Source organism: Urocitellus parryii, chromosome 4 (genome assembly GCF_045843805.1).
Source record: "Urocitellus parryii isolate mUroPar1 chromosome 4, mUroPar1.hap1, whole genome shotgun sequence".
NCBI classification, from domain to species: Eukaryota; Metazoa; Chordata; class Mammalia; order Rodentia; family Sciuridae; genus Urocitellus; species Urocitellus parryii.
Genome location: NC_135534.1, coordinates 119,624,321 through 119,643,367, shown reverse-complemented (window position 1 = coordinate 119,643,367; position 19,047 = coordinate 119,624,321). Strand labels below are relative to the sequence as shown.

Genomic DNA, 19,047 nt, shown 5'->3' with positions numbered 1-19,047 from the left:
TCCAGATTATTCTTATAAAAAGCATAAATTAGATCGTGCCATGCCTCTCACTTAAAGGTTATTCAGTGATTCCCCTTTACAACTAGAAAAAAGTGCACACTTTTCAGTAAGATGTGCCTCTCCCTAGCTTTATGGGACCTACATGTGCTCTCACCTCTCCCTTCTCCCCACCTGGGCCACTCTGTTTTCCAGGTGTTCTTCACCTGAGCCAACCTCTATCCCAGAACTTGCACACCAGCTTCCCTCAATCAAAAAACGCTCTGGACCCAATATTTGTGCCTGAATTTTTTCTCAGTTTCTAACCTCAGTTAAGTAGTTACTTCCTCAAAGAGGCGTATCTATCTCTAGGCGTATCTCTAGACTATATGTCTGAGTAGGGCTTCCCAAGCCACCTCCTTTACATGATCATTGCAGCAATCTTCTTTGTTCTATTTGTCTTCCAATGGGAGGTCTGTTCACTTTGTTTATTGCATATTGATTCAATCAGGCTGAAAGTTCCATGAGGATAGAGACCATAACTCTCTGCTCAGCATCTTAGTAGTAAGAGTATCTAGCAAATAGTAGAAGCTTAATAAATAGCTTTTATATGGGGGAGGGGGGCGGAGGGAGTGAATTTATAGTTGTTATGGTTCCCTTAGATGTGATAGGATGTCTTTGCATGCTCTCATATTTTGATGGGTTTTGTTGTTTTCTCCATGTTGACCTTGCCCCTGTCCCCTTGGGAGACAAAATGATCTGTTCAAAACACACTCTGGATTTACAGAGTGACTTAAAGACTGTAAGTAAACTATCTCAATTATTCATTATTTTGTTCAGGGAGCTTTCTTTTGCCTTTCTGCTAGCTTTTCTTTTCATAATTAATGTTTTGCTACCCTATGCTTTCTCTCTGTTACCAACCTAGAAGATCTCCTCTCTCCTCCCCAGCCAGGTGGGTTATGCCTTCTTTTGTAGCTGAAAGCAATTCCTGATTGCCTCATAGAACCATCTCTTTATGTAAGACACCCCTTTTATTTCCTCTGAACTATCCCCCAGTCCACTGCCTCATGTGGGATGTGCAGAGGGTGAAGTTTCTCTCTGTATGCAGGAAGAGCTCTCACTGTGCTTCGGGAACAAGAAGTCTATATAGGGACACAGTGAGTACTGTTCTGGTGAACTCATACATCATCGTTCATGGCTGAAACCACAACACATCATCATCCTGAAGCTGATTTTCTGCCTCAGGTGACACTGTTTGCACTACTGTGTGGGGTTTCAGCTCCTTTCTTTTCTTCAGAGCTCTCACCCTATATGCATGAGTGTATGCTGCCTCTGGAAATATCTCTTCCACTCCACACACATGCACGTGCACACAGACACAGGAAAGTTCACCCTTTCTATGTTCTAGTGCGATGTTCTCACTCCAGCTGGTGTTAGAGCAGCACTGCCTTCCCTGCAGAACAAGCTGCAGATGGCACATACATACCAGCCTTCCAAGTCAACCTCTTGCACCACTGAAATATTTTTTTGCCATACACTCTCTAAGCAACTCTTGTCCCTCACCATGCTTCTGCAGAGTCTTTCAGATATATTCCCTACCAATATCTTATCAGCAAATATTAGCTCTAGCAGAGTTATTACTCCAGTTGAATTTCCGACTTTCTGAATCATAAAGTTTTCCCTTACATAATTTAAGGTCTTGTTGATGCTCTACAGTTGGCTCTATTTGTAACTCAGGAAATAACTGAGGAGTTAAAGCCTCCCAGGAGAACAGCTTTTGCAATTTAGAATGCCTTGGGAGTTGATCTAAAAATATTTCATTTTGGCTTGCCTATTCTCCTTTCCTTTAAAAAAATCATTTATTATTGCTCTACGAGTTTTCTAAAGTAAGATCTTCTTTCCATTTTTTGAACTGGCATTAATAACATATTTTGATAGATTGTATCACGTAACATAGTAAGATTTGATATATTAAGATTCTTCTTAATGGAAATTCACTTAGGTCTTGATTTATGAAAAACAGCAAATAATAAGACAAAAAAACACTAAGGTGTGTTAGCAAAAGAAATTCAGAGAAATGCATTTCAAGACTTTCACATTTAACTCATCATCTTTATCAGTATTTCTTAAGTTCAAGACTCTATAGAAGTCCATTTTAAAGACAGGGACTGGACATGGCAGGAGAGATGATATTTTCATAGATTCCCAGTCTAACATTTTAAAAATTTTATATACATAAAATCATAAAACTAGGTATTAATGCCTTAAACTCAAAACCTGTGTAACTCAATTCTGAAAATATAAATTTTATACATATATAATCACTAAAATTTAATTTTGCAACTTTCATATAATGGACCAGATGATGTTTTATTCAAATTTAAATCTCAAGTGGCAGTGTGGACATAGCACTGACAACCATAGGCCATCACTTTTTAATTTAGCACAGGCCATACTATTATTATGTCCTCCTTCCCTGTGGGATCATTCCAGTCCTTTGGGGCCTTCATTACTATGGCAGATCCAGCATCATTCAGCATTCACTGGCAGGAACATACTACTGACACAGCAAGTCACCTCTATATTTTTCTTATTAGCCTGAGACAAATGAAAGGAGCCCCCTCCCCACTAACGATAATGTGCAAATTTGAATAGTTAAATCTAATTGTTTTTACATAACTTCCAGAATATGCATGTATTACATGTTTTTAGATTATAATAGAGACAAAAGCATTACATTTAAAAAAATAGAGATCTTTTGATCTTGTGAGTGTGTGTGTGTGTGTGTGTGTGTAGTGTAAAATTCACAGGCAAGCACATGTATAGTTATATTCTCCATTGTCTACTCAGGCAAAGGGTGTGCATCATATTTTAGGTATTATTCCAATAACAATGGCAGAAATATAAGTATATTTTCATGAATTGCCATTTTTCCAAAATATCAATTAACCATCCTTTCAACATTAACATCTACAAATTTATAAATACAGTAGGAGATGATTTGTCAGCTAGTTTAAAAGAACTGGTTCTCAGCTATACAAATTACCTAAGTGATCTGTGCATATGTGTGAGATGTGACACTTATTCTTAAGTTACATGTGGTTTTCAGACATTCATCTTACTGCCTTCAGATTTAGGATTGTCCATATTCAACATCTGGCACACAGGCCACAGCAGGGAATTTTCTGATCATTGTGTCCCAAATATGTTCACAGTCCGCATAGCCCTCTCCATTCCTTATCCTGCTTTGTGTTCTATCATGTGTCATTCTCTGAAGTGAATATATTTACACTTCCATGTTTCATTGTCTTTCAGTAGGTATAGCTTCATGGGAAGGGAAATTGCTTGTTCCCTGCTATATTCTCAACTCCTATAGAGTTCTATGGTATACATTAGGTGCTCACTAAACATCAGTTGAATGAATCATAGAACTTTTTCTGTTGCATTTTTGAGACAAAATATAAAAATAAAAACAAAAATTAAGGAAATTTTAAAAACAAATCTTTCTGATTTCTTTTCAAAGCAATTTATTATTTTAATCAAAATTTGAACTTGCCTCTTATCTGATTTAAGAAGTGAGTGGTTCTCAAGAAAGCATCCCCAGATAAGCAGCATTAACATCAGCTGGGTACTTGTCAAACACGCAGATTATCAGATCTCCTCCAGCCTACTGACCAGAGACTCTGGGTGTTGGGCTCAGCACTCTGTGGTTTTGATGCACACCAAAGTTTGGCAACCACTGTTTTTCTTTTTTATTTTTTGGTACAGGGGATTAAACCAAGGGGCACTTAAACACTGAGCAACTGAGCCACATCCTCAGCCCTTTTTTAAAAATTTTACTTAGATACAGGGTCTTGCTGAGTTGCTTAGTGGCTCACTGAGTTGCTGAGGCTAGCTTTGAACTCATAATTCTCCTGTCTCAGCTTCCCAAGCCACTGAGATTACTGGAGTGCACCACCATGCCCAGCAGGTAATCACTGTGTTAATACATGGATTTCCCCAACTGCATCTACTCCTTTAAAAGTAAAAAACAAAAACAAACAAAAAACAATAAATACAACACAAAATATCCCACATCTTAATCTCTTATTCACTATCCAGTGGAGTGCAAAATAACACTTTGCCTCTCTGATCCTTTAGATCTCTGCCTTTGGAAGTCTTTTAGGCTTTTCTTTGCTCTTCCAGACTCTTATTTCTACCTTTTACCCTCATGTGACTCCATGGGGTTTAAAAACTTGTGAAAGTCACTTCTAAATAGCTTTCCTTTTCTTGAGTTATTTTATTATTTTAATAAAAATAAATAAGTATTAATAATTTGAGCAAAACTGAACGATAACAGTCAAATCCGGTTGGTCTTATTTCTTAGGTTCTCCTACCTGATAAGTACAGGAACTCCAATCCCAGGATGTTACAGAGGTTGAATCCCCTGCTATGATTGTATCTGCTACAATATTAGGATAATTACTGAATTATTCTGTGCCTCAGTTTCCTCATCTGTATTATGTGGATGTTATAAAACATTTATCAATGGGTAGTTATGTGGAATGAGCAATTTGATATATGTAAAGTTCTTAGTACAAGAAATATATAAGGTTAGTTGTTGTATGTAAGAGTTTTAATGAGTTTTATATTATCAAGGATCTGTAGATAGAGTTGGCTTGAAAAGTAAGGATTTAAAATCTCTGAAAGAGTTCTCAGGAGATCAGAAAGTTTTCATTAACCTTCTTCAACTTGCCTCTTGGCTGTCTTCCTTAATATCAAAAATGCCCCATATATGTTTCTTGTTAAAGGGAATGCAGGTTATTGCCCCAAACAGCAGGGAAAGAACAGGTTTAGAAGGTCACTTAAGCAGACTTTTAAAGTCCTTCCCTGAGTTCCTTCTCCTGCTGTTCATAGGGCTATAGAAGAGTCCTATGGTGTAGAAGAGAACAAGAAGCTATGAAGCTACACTTTCTTCTCCAGCACAGAAACATCATGAGAACAGTAACTCTCCTCGGCCAACATGATTGTCCATAGGTTTTGTGAACTGTATAATGTTGATGAACCATTCTTGCCCTATCACAGAGAGGACTACACAGCTACTCCTTTCTATTTCTCTCCATGTCCACTAATGAGGTCCAGGTTGAAGAGCTAGTTAATTGGACCATGACCATCCATCTGGAGTATTTTATACTAAGTGGTACATAGCCTTGCCGGGAGCTATGTGGCCAGGCTTACAGAGTGTGCTCACCAGAGATAATATATTTGAACTGATATGTTTCAAAGCCATCGTCCCCTTCTGGACCCCATTATAATTTGCATGTGCTCCATGTGATCAATCTACAATTGTTCATTCTCTACAAAAGTATTGTAAGCTTTAAGGAAATGTATTTTAAGATCTGAAACTCTAAAATTGCTCTGCTTGAGACATTCCATAAGATTAGTTTTGAATTCTGCCTCTCCCTTCTAACAATTCCCACATTACAAAATGTCCAAGACATAATATTCCTTGAATTTTTTTGTCAAATCCATCATCTGCCTATTATGTACAGTGTCACTTTTTTGTATTCATTTTAGTTATACATGACACTAGAGCCAATTTTGACATATTTATAGAAATTTGGGGTCTATCTTATTCTAATTAGGATCCCAGTCTTATGAATATACGTCACTCTTGTGGGAGAGTCCTACAAAAGTAAGGCAGAGAAGTACCAAAGACAATGGTACAGCACATTATTGCATCAGCTCATTGCAAAGCCAGTGAATTCTCTGTCATCAAATTAGAACTTAGATATCAGAGATGTTGTCTTACTGAGGACGGATTTAACACATTAATATAAACAGTATTCTGATTTCCCCAATATTACTGTGTGCTTTGGGTTAAACAAGGTTCTCCAGGTGAATGAATGCTCAGTGTTTAAGTGCCCCTGATGTTTTATAGTTATTTAATAAGACCTGGGAAGGTGTTATGAGTATACTTTTCAGATTTTAAGAAATTGAATGAATCTAATACTAGGTTTAAACCTGTTTACATATCAGGTATTTTCCAATTCATTGCTTTAAAAGAAATTGAAAGAGGAACTAATGGAGTTGTCAGCACTGAGATTATTAAAATAATTTTTGAAATTATATTCCTATGTGTTTTTTTGGTATATATCTTGGGAGGTATCTGAAGAATTGATTGTCATTGTTACACAAAATTTTAATTTCCATGTCTGTGCTTATGTGAAAAGGTTTCTTTAAAAGCAAAAAGAGAAATAGAATTGCTCCTAAACTCCATCTCATTCTAGCAGTATGTGGTATTTTTATTAATGATATAAAAAGACTTATCAATGTAATTAAGAGCTATATTTACAGGAAAAATTAACTTTTATATGTCTGATTATTACTTAAAATGTGCAATATATTTTTGTTGCTTTATCTATTTTATGTTTATAATCATAACTCATTTTAAAAGCAAATATTATAAATTAGAAGTTTATAGTCATGATATAAAAGAAATTTAGATTTCAATCTCTAAACTTTTTGTTGCAAATCAATATGATAGGTGATCAATAAAAGATTTTCAAGTATAAAATATATTCTGCAGGGAACATATAATGGAAATATAATTTTTTCTTAAGTTTAAAAGAAAATAATGCACATTTTATGACTTTTAAAGAAGAGCTTTTAGATGTATTTTGAAAGTGGATAATCATGAGTGTCAATCACTATGGTGTTTAAATTTCATTGAACACACAGATGTTCACACATGCACAAGGAATTCTGTGACTTTTTACATTTTAAAACGAACATATTCTCTACTGGCCAAGAAATAAATCCTTTGAAACTACAATTTAAATAAATTTTATGCCAATTTACACATGTGTAACGGGTTACATAGCTAACCAAAATAAAAATTTAAAAAAAATATTTGCACATGGGATATGTATGGTACCTGAGACTGGCAGGTGACCCTCTTCACCGTGTCCCAATTTTTTATCCACTTCTAACGAATGCCCATTCCTGGAATTCTGCTACTAGAACTTCATTCTTTTGGAGGAGGTATTGAAACAGAGATTTGGTCTTTATGAAAATATAACCATCCTTATGAAATCTTTTACATTAGTCTCTATTAATCATTGAAAACTGAGAAGGAATAATTTCATTATTTTTTTTCTAAGAAATGTTTTTGAAAGTGAGGAGCAAGGAAGATCCATTAGGGTTTCAGTTTTCATAAGGAAAATGGAAGATTGATAAAGAATAAAGAAAACTGAGCACAAAAATTCACTAGGACCCCAGGATATGGAGGTATACCTAAACCAGTGATTTACCCGTTAGGATAGGAAAGAATCATTCAATGGCACCTTAATTATCAGGTTCCAATAATGAATGCAACTGGACCTCCAAAACTCACCTCACTGATCTGAGAGACTTGCCTGGAAATGATTCAGAATTAGATCTGTAATTAGAGTTTCAATAGGAATATAAGCACATGAATGTACTTCAGGTGAAAAGCAAGCCAACACAAGCTTTATACATGTGAATAGATGTCTATGAGAAGATGTCCATGAAACAAGAACTTAAGGGCACTGCAAGTTGACGAAGAAGAAAAGACAAGCTTGATTTCTTTTGTGATCTTTGTATTATACACATATATTATTCACTTTCTGTTGATCACATGTTTAAACATTCTTTTTATTTGTTTTTATGCGTTTATAGTATGGAAAAATAGAAAAAGGATTTAGTAAAGAACAGTTTTTCCTTACCACAGTATGAAGGCAGCACCCCTATGAAAACCACTCCATCCCTACTTCACAGTCACCAGTACCTGCAGAGTGACAGGTGGGCTGGGATGAAGAAAACATTGGTAATTGGAGGCTAGCATTATTTTTATCTCTTCTACCAGTGAGGGAGAGGACCTTTCTTGACCCCTTAAAAAAAAAAGCTGTCTTTTTGGTTTTTCAAGACCCTGGGTCATTCAGGCAATGTCAGGTTGGTCTCTTTGCCAATGCCTGCTCTTTGTTGTTCTCCTATCTCTGAACCTTATCTGAAGGATCTCTGCTGTATATTGAGTGATAGATCAGATATAGTGAGTTAAGGCCTTTTTGTTCCCTGGAGTTCTCAGGTTCCTTTCCGTGCTAGGTCATTATTGCTATTTGTCATTGCATATGTCTGTACAAAGCCACGGGTAGCAAGTAAGCACACCAGGGTCCTTCAGAGCATACCCACTTTTATAAAGGAGTCCATTTTCTCCTGTTTCTATTTTCATGTTCAAACTCCTATGGTACATCTGCAAATGTTCTTCCCCACCTGCAGGTACATTTATTTCTGCATGAGGGTTGATAGCCTGCAGGTCATACATATCAACAAGCAAATTCCATTTGCATATATAGCCTGGGCGGAGTAGGGGGTTGACTCTCCACATTGAAAATCACATTCTTTTCATTCTCAACTGGGCAGAGGGAAAAGTACATAAAGGAAGGGGTGTGCTGTTGATAGTTTCTGTGTTCCCTGCCCTAAAATCTTGAGGCAATGATGACTTTTTCAGAAAATGTTGGCTTTTCCAAGGTGAATTTTACAATCCCTGTAATAAACTGTAGTTCACAGGCTTTGGGCAGCTTAGGGGTACAAGGAGATTATCAACACCTGGGAGGTCTGGAAGTAAATAAGTTCAAGTTTTGATTAACTAAAAGTTAAGTATTTGCTTTGTGGATTATCTGTGACCTATTTGAAATACTGATCCACTTTTGCACCCCTGTGCCTCTGGGCCATTTCTCCCACAAGATGGTAAATGTGCTCAAGAAATATAAACTAATTTTCACATAAGCCTAAGGGGAAAATAAGAGGGAAACCAAGTGCGCAATGAAGATATTCACATAATATGTTCCTACATCAAATAGAAATGATTTTGCATCATCAGTTCTTCAGAATGATTCAAACCTCTCTTACCTTATACTTAGGACTTTTCATATATAATTGATTGTTTCCTTGTAGCACTGTTATGTAAATTCATTTACTTCTTGATATACACTACTATATTGATAATATAATTTCTTATCATCTCTCTCTTTCTCCTTTCTTCCTCTCTCTTTCCCCATCCTATCCCCATGTCACTCACAGGTGTACCATAGATGATCGGGTCACTCGGGTGGCCTGGCTAAACCGCAGCACAATCCTCTATGCTGGCAATGACAAGTGGTCCATAGACCCTCGTGTGATCATCTTAGTCAACACACCGACCCAATATAGCATCATGATCCAAAACGTGGATGTGTATGATGAAGGTCCGTATACCTGCTCTGTTCAGACAGACAATCATCCCAAAACTTCCCGGGTCCACCTCATAGTGCAAGGTAAGTCACACCTGGACCAAGGGCCGACATTCTGTTCAGTGATGGAGGGGAAGAGGGATCTTAGTCTTTGTTCTGTAATGTTAAAAGGCACAAAAGTTTGCTTTGTTGAATACATAGACTGAGAACTGAATATCTTTTGAAAGTTTTTTTAAATATATTTTGTCTCTAGTCCTTCTGTTCTCAATGGTAAATTATTTTGTCTTTACCAGTTAAACCTCTTAAGTAACTTAGCATGCTAGAGATGGGGAATGATATATTCAATGATATATGAATGCAGTAGCACTCAAGACACTTTTTATTGCCTTTCGAGTATTGTTTTATAATAAAAGGCTAATGTTGATGTGAAATCATGTGACTTTATTTTTGCATAGCTGCTGGTTGTGCATATTCTGAGTTGGACCCTCATGTTGGTCAAAAAGTTTCTGCCTGGCATTGCTGCTATGTTTAAACTCTTTCATTTCTACAATGGAGCCTAGAGCCAAGAGGAGCATTAGTCAAATATCTCCATGTCAATGTTGGAAGCAAATACATGTAATTAAAAAGATATAGGACATAGGTAGAATGGCTTAGCTTGTTCTCTTTTTTTAATTGATTTTTTTAAAAAAAATGACAGTGGAATGAATTACAATACAGTACAATTTTTCATACCTCTAGTTGTATATAAAGTATGTTGACATCAATTTGTGTCTTCATACATGTACTTTGGATAATGATGTATATCATATTCGACCATCCTTGCTAATCCCCTGCCCCTTCTCTCTTTCCCTCCCACCCCTCTGCCAGAGGGAGCATGGGAGGAATAGATGAATTCTCGTTCTCTCTTTAATTAATAATTAGTATAGATCAGGCACAGTATCATGTTTGCTTTTTAAAATAGTTTTAAATTTAAGTTACTCTTCGTAGCATAAAAACACAGAATTAAAGAAATGTCATAATCTCAGATATTAGGTACTAAATATTAAGAATTAAAAATTCATTCAGGTAGAATTTGTGAGAATTTGAGAACCCTTTGGAGGCAAGGCAGCAATCAAAATGAACTTATTTTCAACTGATCCAATTGCCATCACTGTGCAAAACATTTTCTGAGATACTGTCTCATGGTAGGGATTAAGTTCCAAGCAGACAAATTCCATCATCTAGAGGGACATCCCTCCTCCACCAAAGGAGAGGTTTAGATGGACATTTCTCAGAGCATCCTTGGTTGACATCTTTGGGACATACACTGAGCTCTTAAGATCTCCTTTTGTAATTTAGTTTTTAGCAACTTCCTTTTATAACATCACATCTGCCAACAAGTCAACAGTTTTTTTTTTCTTTAAGATTATGAGAGTGTACTACATCTTTGCTTAAAAATTTCCTCATCTCTGCTTTTTTTTTAAAAATATCCTATTCATTTCAGTTGATTTCATGGCAAGTGACTCATTAGGTATTAGTATCTATTCACATTAAGTCACTTCCACAATTCAGAATGTCCATTTTTTTCTTTGAACAGAGCAACTCTTTGCTAGCACAGCATCCAGGTTTGCCTCTGTGGCCCATTTTTTTTTTTTTTTTGAGAGAGAGAGAGAGAGAGAGAGAGAGAGAGAGAGAGAGAGAATTTTTCAATATTTATTTTCAATATTTTTGGTGGACACAACATCTTTGTTTGTATGTGGTGCTGAGGATCGAACCCAGGCTGCATGCATGCCAGGCAAGCGCGCTACCGCTTGAGCCATATCCCCAGCCCCTCTGTGGGCAATTTGTAATGGATGTGTTGGACCAGGGATCTGTTTGCTGCAACTTCTGTTCCCCAGCAGTCCCTGGGACAGCCATATTGCTTGAAGCATGGCATCCATCCATCCTATGAGTCCTTTTCTCACCCCCACATGCTGTCAGATACAGACACTGCCATATGACAGATACCTCTAGGTGCTTCTTGTGCCCATTCTCCATTCATGTCCCATCCAGGGGAATAGCTGGGCAATGATCACTTTTGGGGAGCTACAAGACTGCCTAACATCTGGAGATAAAGACAACAGTCACATCTGATACATCTCAAAGGATGGGGGAGGCACTTGGTGGGATAATTGTAAGAGATGAGCTGGAATGTCTGCAGAAAGTTTCTGAGAATGTAGGAAATGGGACAGTTCTAGCTACTTCACCTACCACCTGGGCTTGGTTCCAGAGGAGCTGAGATTCTCAGCACTGGAAATGACATGTCAGTGGCACTTCTGTGGCCTGGACAACAAAGTCATCTTCACATTCAGGAAATGTGGCACTGAAATAAAAAATAACTGTCAGGCACTGTGCAGAAACAGACTCAAATAGAACAAAGCTATTGCTTTCCAAGGAATGAGACAGACTGTGTAAGCACATCAAAGTCAATACAGGCCATGAAGAGTTTGTGATGTTGGGCTTTGGGGGATGATGTTCTTTATAATGCACTTTGAGCAGTTCTTTGGACAGGAATGAGGAAGCCTATGGTATCTCTCTGGAGGTCTCCCAGCCTCTAGTCAGAAGGAGTGTGAGGATGGAGGAGATTCAAGGCAGCCGTTTCTTCTAGCCCAAAGGTCAGCTCCTCACAGTCTTCACATTTCAGATTCAGCCCTCCTTGACTCTGGCCATTTGAGGCAGCCTATGAATCCCAAATGCAAACATCGGGATGAGTAGAGGTGGAAGGGGAAGCTCTGCTCTTGGAACACTAGACAGATAGGTCTTTCTCTTTTCAAAGAGGCAACACCGAAGGAAATTGGGAGCTGTGCTCCCTTCTGTCTTGGTAGCAATGTGACAATGTGTTCTCACATTAGAAACCAGTTGAATTACAGAAATGGATGCAGAGACCCCACTGCTCAATGAGACAGAAGCCCAAGCATTCTCCTTCCTCCCAGGAGTTATCAGCTTTTGTCCAGTCTATAGATTAATTTTTTAGACTTAGTGTTAGTTCAGGTTAGATAAAGATAATGAAAGTTTCCTAATCCTCTTAAAGAAGATTTATCTGACTGAGTAGAAAGCTTTTGGAATACAATAAGGTGTGTATAAAACTGAGGCCTAATCTTGCCTTTAATTTCAAACTGCTGATGGATATTGATTTTGCAATGAGAAAAACTGAAAAATTTCCGAGCTGCAACTTGTCTGTTTTTTAAAAAAATGTTTATTTATCTTTTGTCCATTTGAGAATGTTAATATCTCATAATTTCTGCCAACTAGGTGCCATTAGCACGAGGAGATGATTCCCACAGGACTCCCAGCTTTATTTTCTTTTTCCTTCTATGTGAGGAACTGAGAGATACTCTGTGGCTAACCTCAGTGCCTGTCCTTTACTGTATAAAGCAGCCTTTGCCACATATCTGATGAATTGATTTCTAAGTCCATCTCCTTGCAAGAAGCTGTCTTCATTAAAATCTGATCACTGACACCTGAGGTAATTTTGCCACTGAAAGGATCATTTCAAGTCACCATGTGAGCATGTGTGGTAATGAGATTAGAAGGCATACATAGGTGTTAAGGAAACCCAGAATAAGGGGAGTGCCACTGTGATCAGGCCATTCAGGGTAGGAAAATCCACCTGGCATTTGTCTGGAATGATCTGGAGGAACAAGGAGAGGCTACAGGTTGCTCCCACCATCTAAATGCTGTGATGAGAGCGGACTGTGAGTCCACCTGTAGAAATAGAGAAGTGATGAAGAGATATTCTCCCAAGAAAATGGAGAACATTGATCTCAGTGCCTTTAAAGAAGAAGGATTAAATGATATCACCCATATTTTTGAGATTGGGGTAATGTTGGTGGTCTTATAGCAACTGGGGAGGTTGGATACTGTACACTCAGAAAGAACAGTTTTTGGCTCACTGGGTTTAGGGATAAAGAAAACACAGAGATCACATTGGTACTATGGAATAAGGGCACAGGTTTAATTTAGGGGGTATTTGAGATTCAACATGAATTTACTAGTTTGAAAGTAGATTTAGCATGCTGTGTGAGGCAATATAGGCACTGAGAAAATGTTTGTTTGTAAGGTCAGCAGAAGAATGGATTGATTCTGCCACTGTGATAGCACACTGGCATGGTGATCATGACACCTCTGCAAGTAGGCAGGGGTGGGGGGTGAGTCTGAAATTGTCCCCATGACATTGTGTAGACAGCAATGGGGAAAGTTCCTTGGAGGGAAAGAGATCTTGAATGTGATGCATAAGGAGGTCTTTTATAGCAGGGATAACATGAAACCCATGCATTTATTTAGCACTTACAAAGACAGTCACAATCTCTGTCTCATTTGATCCTCACAACAAGCCCTGAGAGGTTGGAGTGTATTGAATGTTCTCTCCATTTGAAAATTAGATAACCACAGCTCACAGAGGTTAGGAGACCCTCTAGGGCCCCCAGTGAGTAAGTAGCAGAGAAAGGTCTTGAACCACAGCCATATGACTCCAAGGTTAGTGTCTCTCCAGCACACACCAATGCCCTCCTCTGTCAACCATGTCCAGTTACTTCTGTTCCAGATTGATAGAAATTTCCCAGGTTTTCTGTGAATTCTTTTCTTTCTTTCTCTTTTTTCTGCTATCGACATTGCATTGTGCCAACAGAAATTAAGGACAAAACTACAAAGTTCAGCAAAGGGAATTAACAATGAGGGTGGGACTCCAAACCTACCATAAATGGTATAGAGAGGCTGAGAGCAAGGAAGAAGAAGATAATTAATTTTCTAGTAGCTCAAGCCTCCAGGGATACACATTTTAAATGTTTCCACTTTATCCTGTGTAAGTACTGAAAACCCTGGCTCCTTTGAGGATCCAGAATCTAATTGTCATTCTAATCATCATTACTTCTTCAGCCTTCTGAAACTACACAGAGATCTATGCCTGCCCGTGGTGTGTTGCTGTTGCTGGTGTTTGTTAGGGAGGGCTGGATGCAACAGGAAGGCCAAGTCTGTTTTTGTTCCTCTAATGTTGATATTCTCAATCTTCTCTCTTGGCTAGGTTAGAAATCTATTTACTGTGAGCTCTTTTCTTTCATGGAATGGACACCTTTGATGAAGTCCAATTTTATTCAGAGGGTTAAAAATGATGCATTCTTATGAATTCTCACATATAAGACTCCACAGCAAGCTTATGCACTTTCCATATATATGGAAGACTTTGGGTCTTTAGAGTCGGTTCATGGGGAAACTGGGTGTTACGCCAAGTTTAGTTTAATACGTTAAGAAGTCTGATTTCCCAACCAGCCCAAACCTAGATTTCCCTGAGTTCCAGCCAAGTTCTGCATAGTCAAATTAAGTATAATAAGCCTTATCTTAGATAAGGCTTGCATCTAACCTTACATCTTACATCCTTATATCTAGCCTACAAAATATACATCATCTTCACATCTTTCAAAAACAGAAACTGAGGCTTAGAAAGATTGAAAACTTAGCTAGAGGTAATGGAACTACTAAGTACTTTAAATTCACTTCATTCCACTTATCCAGTTGTGTTAAGTTTTTGTTACTCGGAAAAAAGCTATCAAACTACAACAGTCAACAAGGCACTTTACATGCATTATCCCTTTGGATTATTTTTCACAAAAGCCCTGGAAGACAGAGCAGGAAGTCACCAGGTCATAAGACAAGAAATTGAGATGCAGAGAGTTGAAAATGATTTGGAAGAATCAGACTGGCTAGAAAGTAGCCAACCATCTTTTCAATGCCAGTTGTTTTTACTCTATATCCAAGCATTATGTTTTGCCTGTACCATACTACTAATTCAGAGCTAAGTAGATTGACAGGCAAATGTTCCCCTATGTAAGAAAAAACAAAACAAAAAAGTTCTAGATTGCTACAGAGAAGAGGGGATATCAAGGAGACAGTTCTGGGGTGGGGGCATCGGGAGCCTGCAGTGTTTACAGTAGGGTAAGGGAGACAGAAACACAGGGCTTTTCTTTAGGGAATTAACTATTTTCAACTTTTCTTTTGTAACAAATCTCTCTTTCTCTCTCTCTCCCTCCCTCCCTCCCTTTCTTTGCCAGTTATTCAGTTATTTCCACTTCTTCTCCCAAATATTAGAGAGTCATTTAAATTAACATGTGTAATTATGAGCTTAAAGAAAAGCAAGCAGTCAACCTGAAATAAATGTAATTTATTCAGCCTCTATTTTTAAATTATAATCATACTTGTTCTTCACAGAGGCAGGGTGGAAGAGTGGAAGAGAACATGTCTGGGCGTGAGGACACTCACTCCACAGCCTGAGCTCAACTTTGAGCATCTCAAGCCTGTGTCTTCAGGACATTGCTTTACTAGGCTTCTTTTCCTGGGATGAAGAATAGAATTTAATATAATTTGGTTTTATTTATGTGCATATGTGCATTCTTTAATCCTGTGTGTATGTGTATGTATTTCCACTTGGAAGAAAAATATTTTGACAAGGGTCCCTAAGCTGCAAATTCAATATATATGTACAAATAAAACATTATGCAAGCAAAATAATTAAAGAACTTCTCTAGGTTTCATTTCCATGATTTTGAAATGTCAGGGCTGAATTTATGGTATGGAAGTCCTTTCTAGGTATACCATTTTATTTATTTTAAACATAAATTGTATTAGAAATTTTATGTGACCAGGATCTTCTACCGTTTATATCTTCTACCTTTACCCTCTGGCAGAGCAATGAGAACGTTGATCTTAATCTCTTTCCTATTTGTGTTTTCTCTAGGGTTCCTAGGATTTGCTGATACTGCTAGTTAGAGGTGACTGAGCATTCTTGGCTTTTTTGGTTAGTGAAGTTGGAAAAATAAGATATCTGTCCTTCCCAGTTCCTCTCTTACATTTGTAAGCTCCACAACTTACATCAAATGTTTTTACTTGTGTGTGTGGGAGGGTGGAGGGTGGGGGGTGTATTGTGTGTGTGTGTTTGTCTACTTATTCATCCATCCATCCATCCATCCATCCATCCACCCTTTATCGAAGGGTTAGTGTAACTAAGGAAGCAACTACAACATAGAAGGACTCAAAAATGCCCTGTTGTCTTCAGAATACCCTCTGCATCCTATAAGAAAAGATATCTTGAGAATCTTCCTTCACAAGAAGGGTATCGCCCTGCAGGCTCCCTCTATGCCTGTCCTGTTCTCCTACCTTCAGGTAGAATGAGACCCTCAGTCTAGTACTCTGGACAACCATCTATCCCTGTTCTCACATCATATTACTCAGCTATTACCTAAATTTGACACCTCCTGTAGCCAGCACAGAATTGATGTTTGCTGCCACCAAATCTCCTGGGTAGCGATACCTTTCTTGATGTGTTGTATAGTTGGTGACAACATAGTTCAAAACACATTTATAAATAAAGATGATTTCTCCTTTTATCAGTCGTCTTCTCTCATTATTGTAAGGAGAAATGTGAGACTGTTTTGCTCTGCTTAGGCGCTAAGCCCACAGCTACATGCGTGTGCATGTGCATGCGTTTGTGTGCGCGCACACACAGACACACACATACTCAGGTTTTCACAGGCCTCCTGGCTATTTCTTCTGTAGCTTCTTGAATTTCATCCCACCTTCCACTAAACATGTAGGTTCAGCCTCCAGCTACAAAAGAAATGGGGGGACATCCTCATTTTATAACATTTATATTCTATTGATCGTAAGACTAATAAGAGATGATATTTTCCAAGGTGAACAACACCAAAACAAAATTTAGTGTGGGATAAATTCCTTGCCATGGCTGACAATGACTGGTTCTAACTGCCAAGAGGAGAGCCCTTCTGTTTGAGAGTCCTGGCTTGGAAAGTGTGTGGGCTTGATTTGAGCAAAAGCAGAAATTCTCTTCAACCTGATCCAAGAAGGTGCTGCCAGTGATTTGGTGATACATATAGAAGCCAAAAAGAGAAGTGTCAAGGCCTGGGCTTGTCATCTGCCTTCTTTGCAATACAATTAAATAAACAGAAGACTCATAATAAAGCTTGTTCTCAAAATCATCACTGATGTGGAGATGAAGGAAAAATTAAAATGCCTGTTACAGTTCTGGTCAATTTACATGGTGATCTGAGCTTATTTCCTAAGAAGCCAGTCTACGGGTAGGTCTGGTAAATACAGCAATCTGATTTCACATGTTCCTGTTGCTGAGAGCAAAGGAGCAATTGTACCTTAGAAGAAGGGTAAATTAGTAAATGTCTACAAAGTCTTCTAATGTTTAGATGAAAGTTCAGCATGACTCTCATATCATATGTTATGTACCATTGTACCATCAATAGTAACATATGACTATAATAACAGTCACATAGTATACTTCACCATTCACAAGTTTGGCTGGTCATAGTTTAATATCAAGACTAATGGAATATAGAGTAGTAATGTCTTCTTACATGTAGCAAGTAAATACATATTTGGGGAATTTGACATTTACACTTAAACATAGTGTCTTAACAACAATAACTGTCCATAATTCTTGTTCCTATTTTGGTTCTTTACAAGCATATTGAAACCCCTTTGGCTATTCTTTCACTAATAATTCTCCTCTCTAGGTAGAGTAATTGAAGAGCAATGGAAGTGAAGTAAGATTATCATAGGAAAAGGATTCAAGGATTTATTTTTTAATAATCATAAACTATGGCAATCATTTTAGAGATATTACCCAATTCCATTTTCAGGGTTTATTTGCTTTACTGTACTAGGGATCAAACTCAGGGCTTTCTTCATACTAGGAGCTAACTCCCAAGACCCAATCATATTTTCCTGTTAATCACCAGAAGTTGGGATTCTTTTCCCTAATTTTCTCCACTCATCTCTTTCCCTCCCCTTCCCTACCTTCTTCCCCTTCCCCTCCTTCTCCTCCTCCTCCCCCTCCTCCTCCTCCTCCTCCTCCTCCTCCTTCTTCTTCTTCTTCTTCTTCTTCCTCTCCTCCTCCTTCTTTTCTTCTTCTTCCTCCTCCTCCTCTCTCTCTCTCTGTGCCAAGGATGGAACCCTGCAGCACTTTACCACAGTCCCCCCCCAACACTTTTTAAAATTTGTGCTTGTTACATATTTGTACATGCACACAATATCACAATATAATTTGGTCAATATCACTCCCCAGCAATTACACACTCACCCCTCCTCTCACCCACTAATCCCTGTTGTTCATTTTACTGATCTTCCTTTGATTTTCACGAGATCCCATACACACAACTTTCTTTTTCTTTTTCCTCTCTAGCTTCCACAAATAAGAGAAAACATAGCAACCTTGACATTCTGATTTTGACTTATTTCATTTAACATAATGATCTTATATACCATTTGTTTTCCTGAAAATAACATAATTTCCTTTTCCTTGTGGCCAAATAAAACTCCATTGTGTATATACCACATATTCTTTATCCATTCATCCATTGGTGAACACCTAGACTGATTTCATGATTTGGCTATTATGAATTGTGCTGTAATCAACATGGGTATATATGTATCATTGTAGTGTGATGCTGAGTTTTTTTTTTTTTTTAATCTTTTCTTTTCCTTTCTTTTTTCTTAAGACAGCATTTTGCTAAGTTGCTGAGACTGGCCTCAAAATTGTGACGCTCCTGCCTCAGCTTTTAATTCAGTGTGGATTATGGGCATGCACCACTGCACTTGGTCATTTTCTTTATTTTTTGAATTAGGGAACTGAGGCTCAGAAAGACTAAGGAAATTGTTCTAGGCCACCAGGTTATAAGTAGAGGGCTTGATCCCAGCTCAGTCTACAATGAAAGCCTGCCCTCAGCCCTTTTGCTTGCATTCCATACCTTTAAATGAACAGATTCAGAGTGACACATAGGTAAGCACTCCTTGTCAGGTTATCTCT

The 19,047-nt window shown here is 37.9% G+C and overlaps 1 protein-coding gene across 4 annotated transcripts in view; it reads left to right on the top strand.

Annotated features, from left to right (window-relative positions):
• Positions 1–19,047, top strand: part of Opcml (opioid binding protein/cell adhesion molecule like) — a 524,845-nt gene that overhangs the window by 276,381 nt on the left and 229,417 nt on the right. For all 4 annotated transcript variants that reach the window (XM_077797797.1, XM_077797795.1, XM_077797796.1 and 1 more), the window contains exon 2: positions 9,058–9,290. In XM_077797797.1, the coding sequence (XP_077653923.1) occupies positions 9,058–9,290 (233 nt within the window). The remainder of the gene's footprint in view (positions 1–9,057; positions 9,291–19,047) is intronic.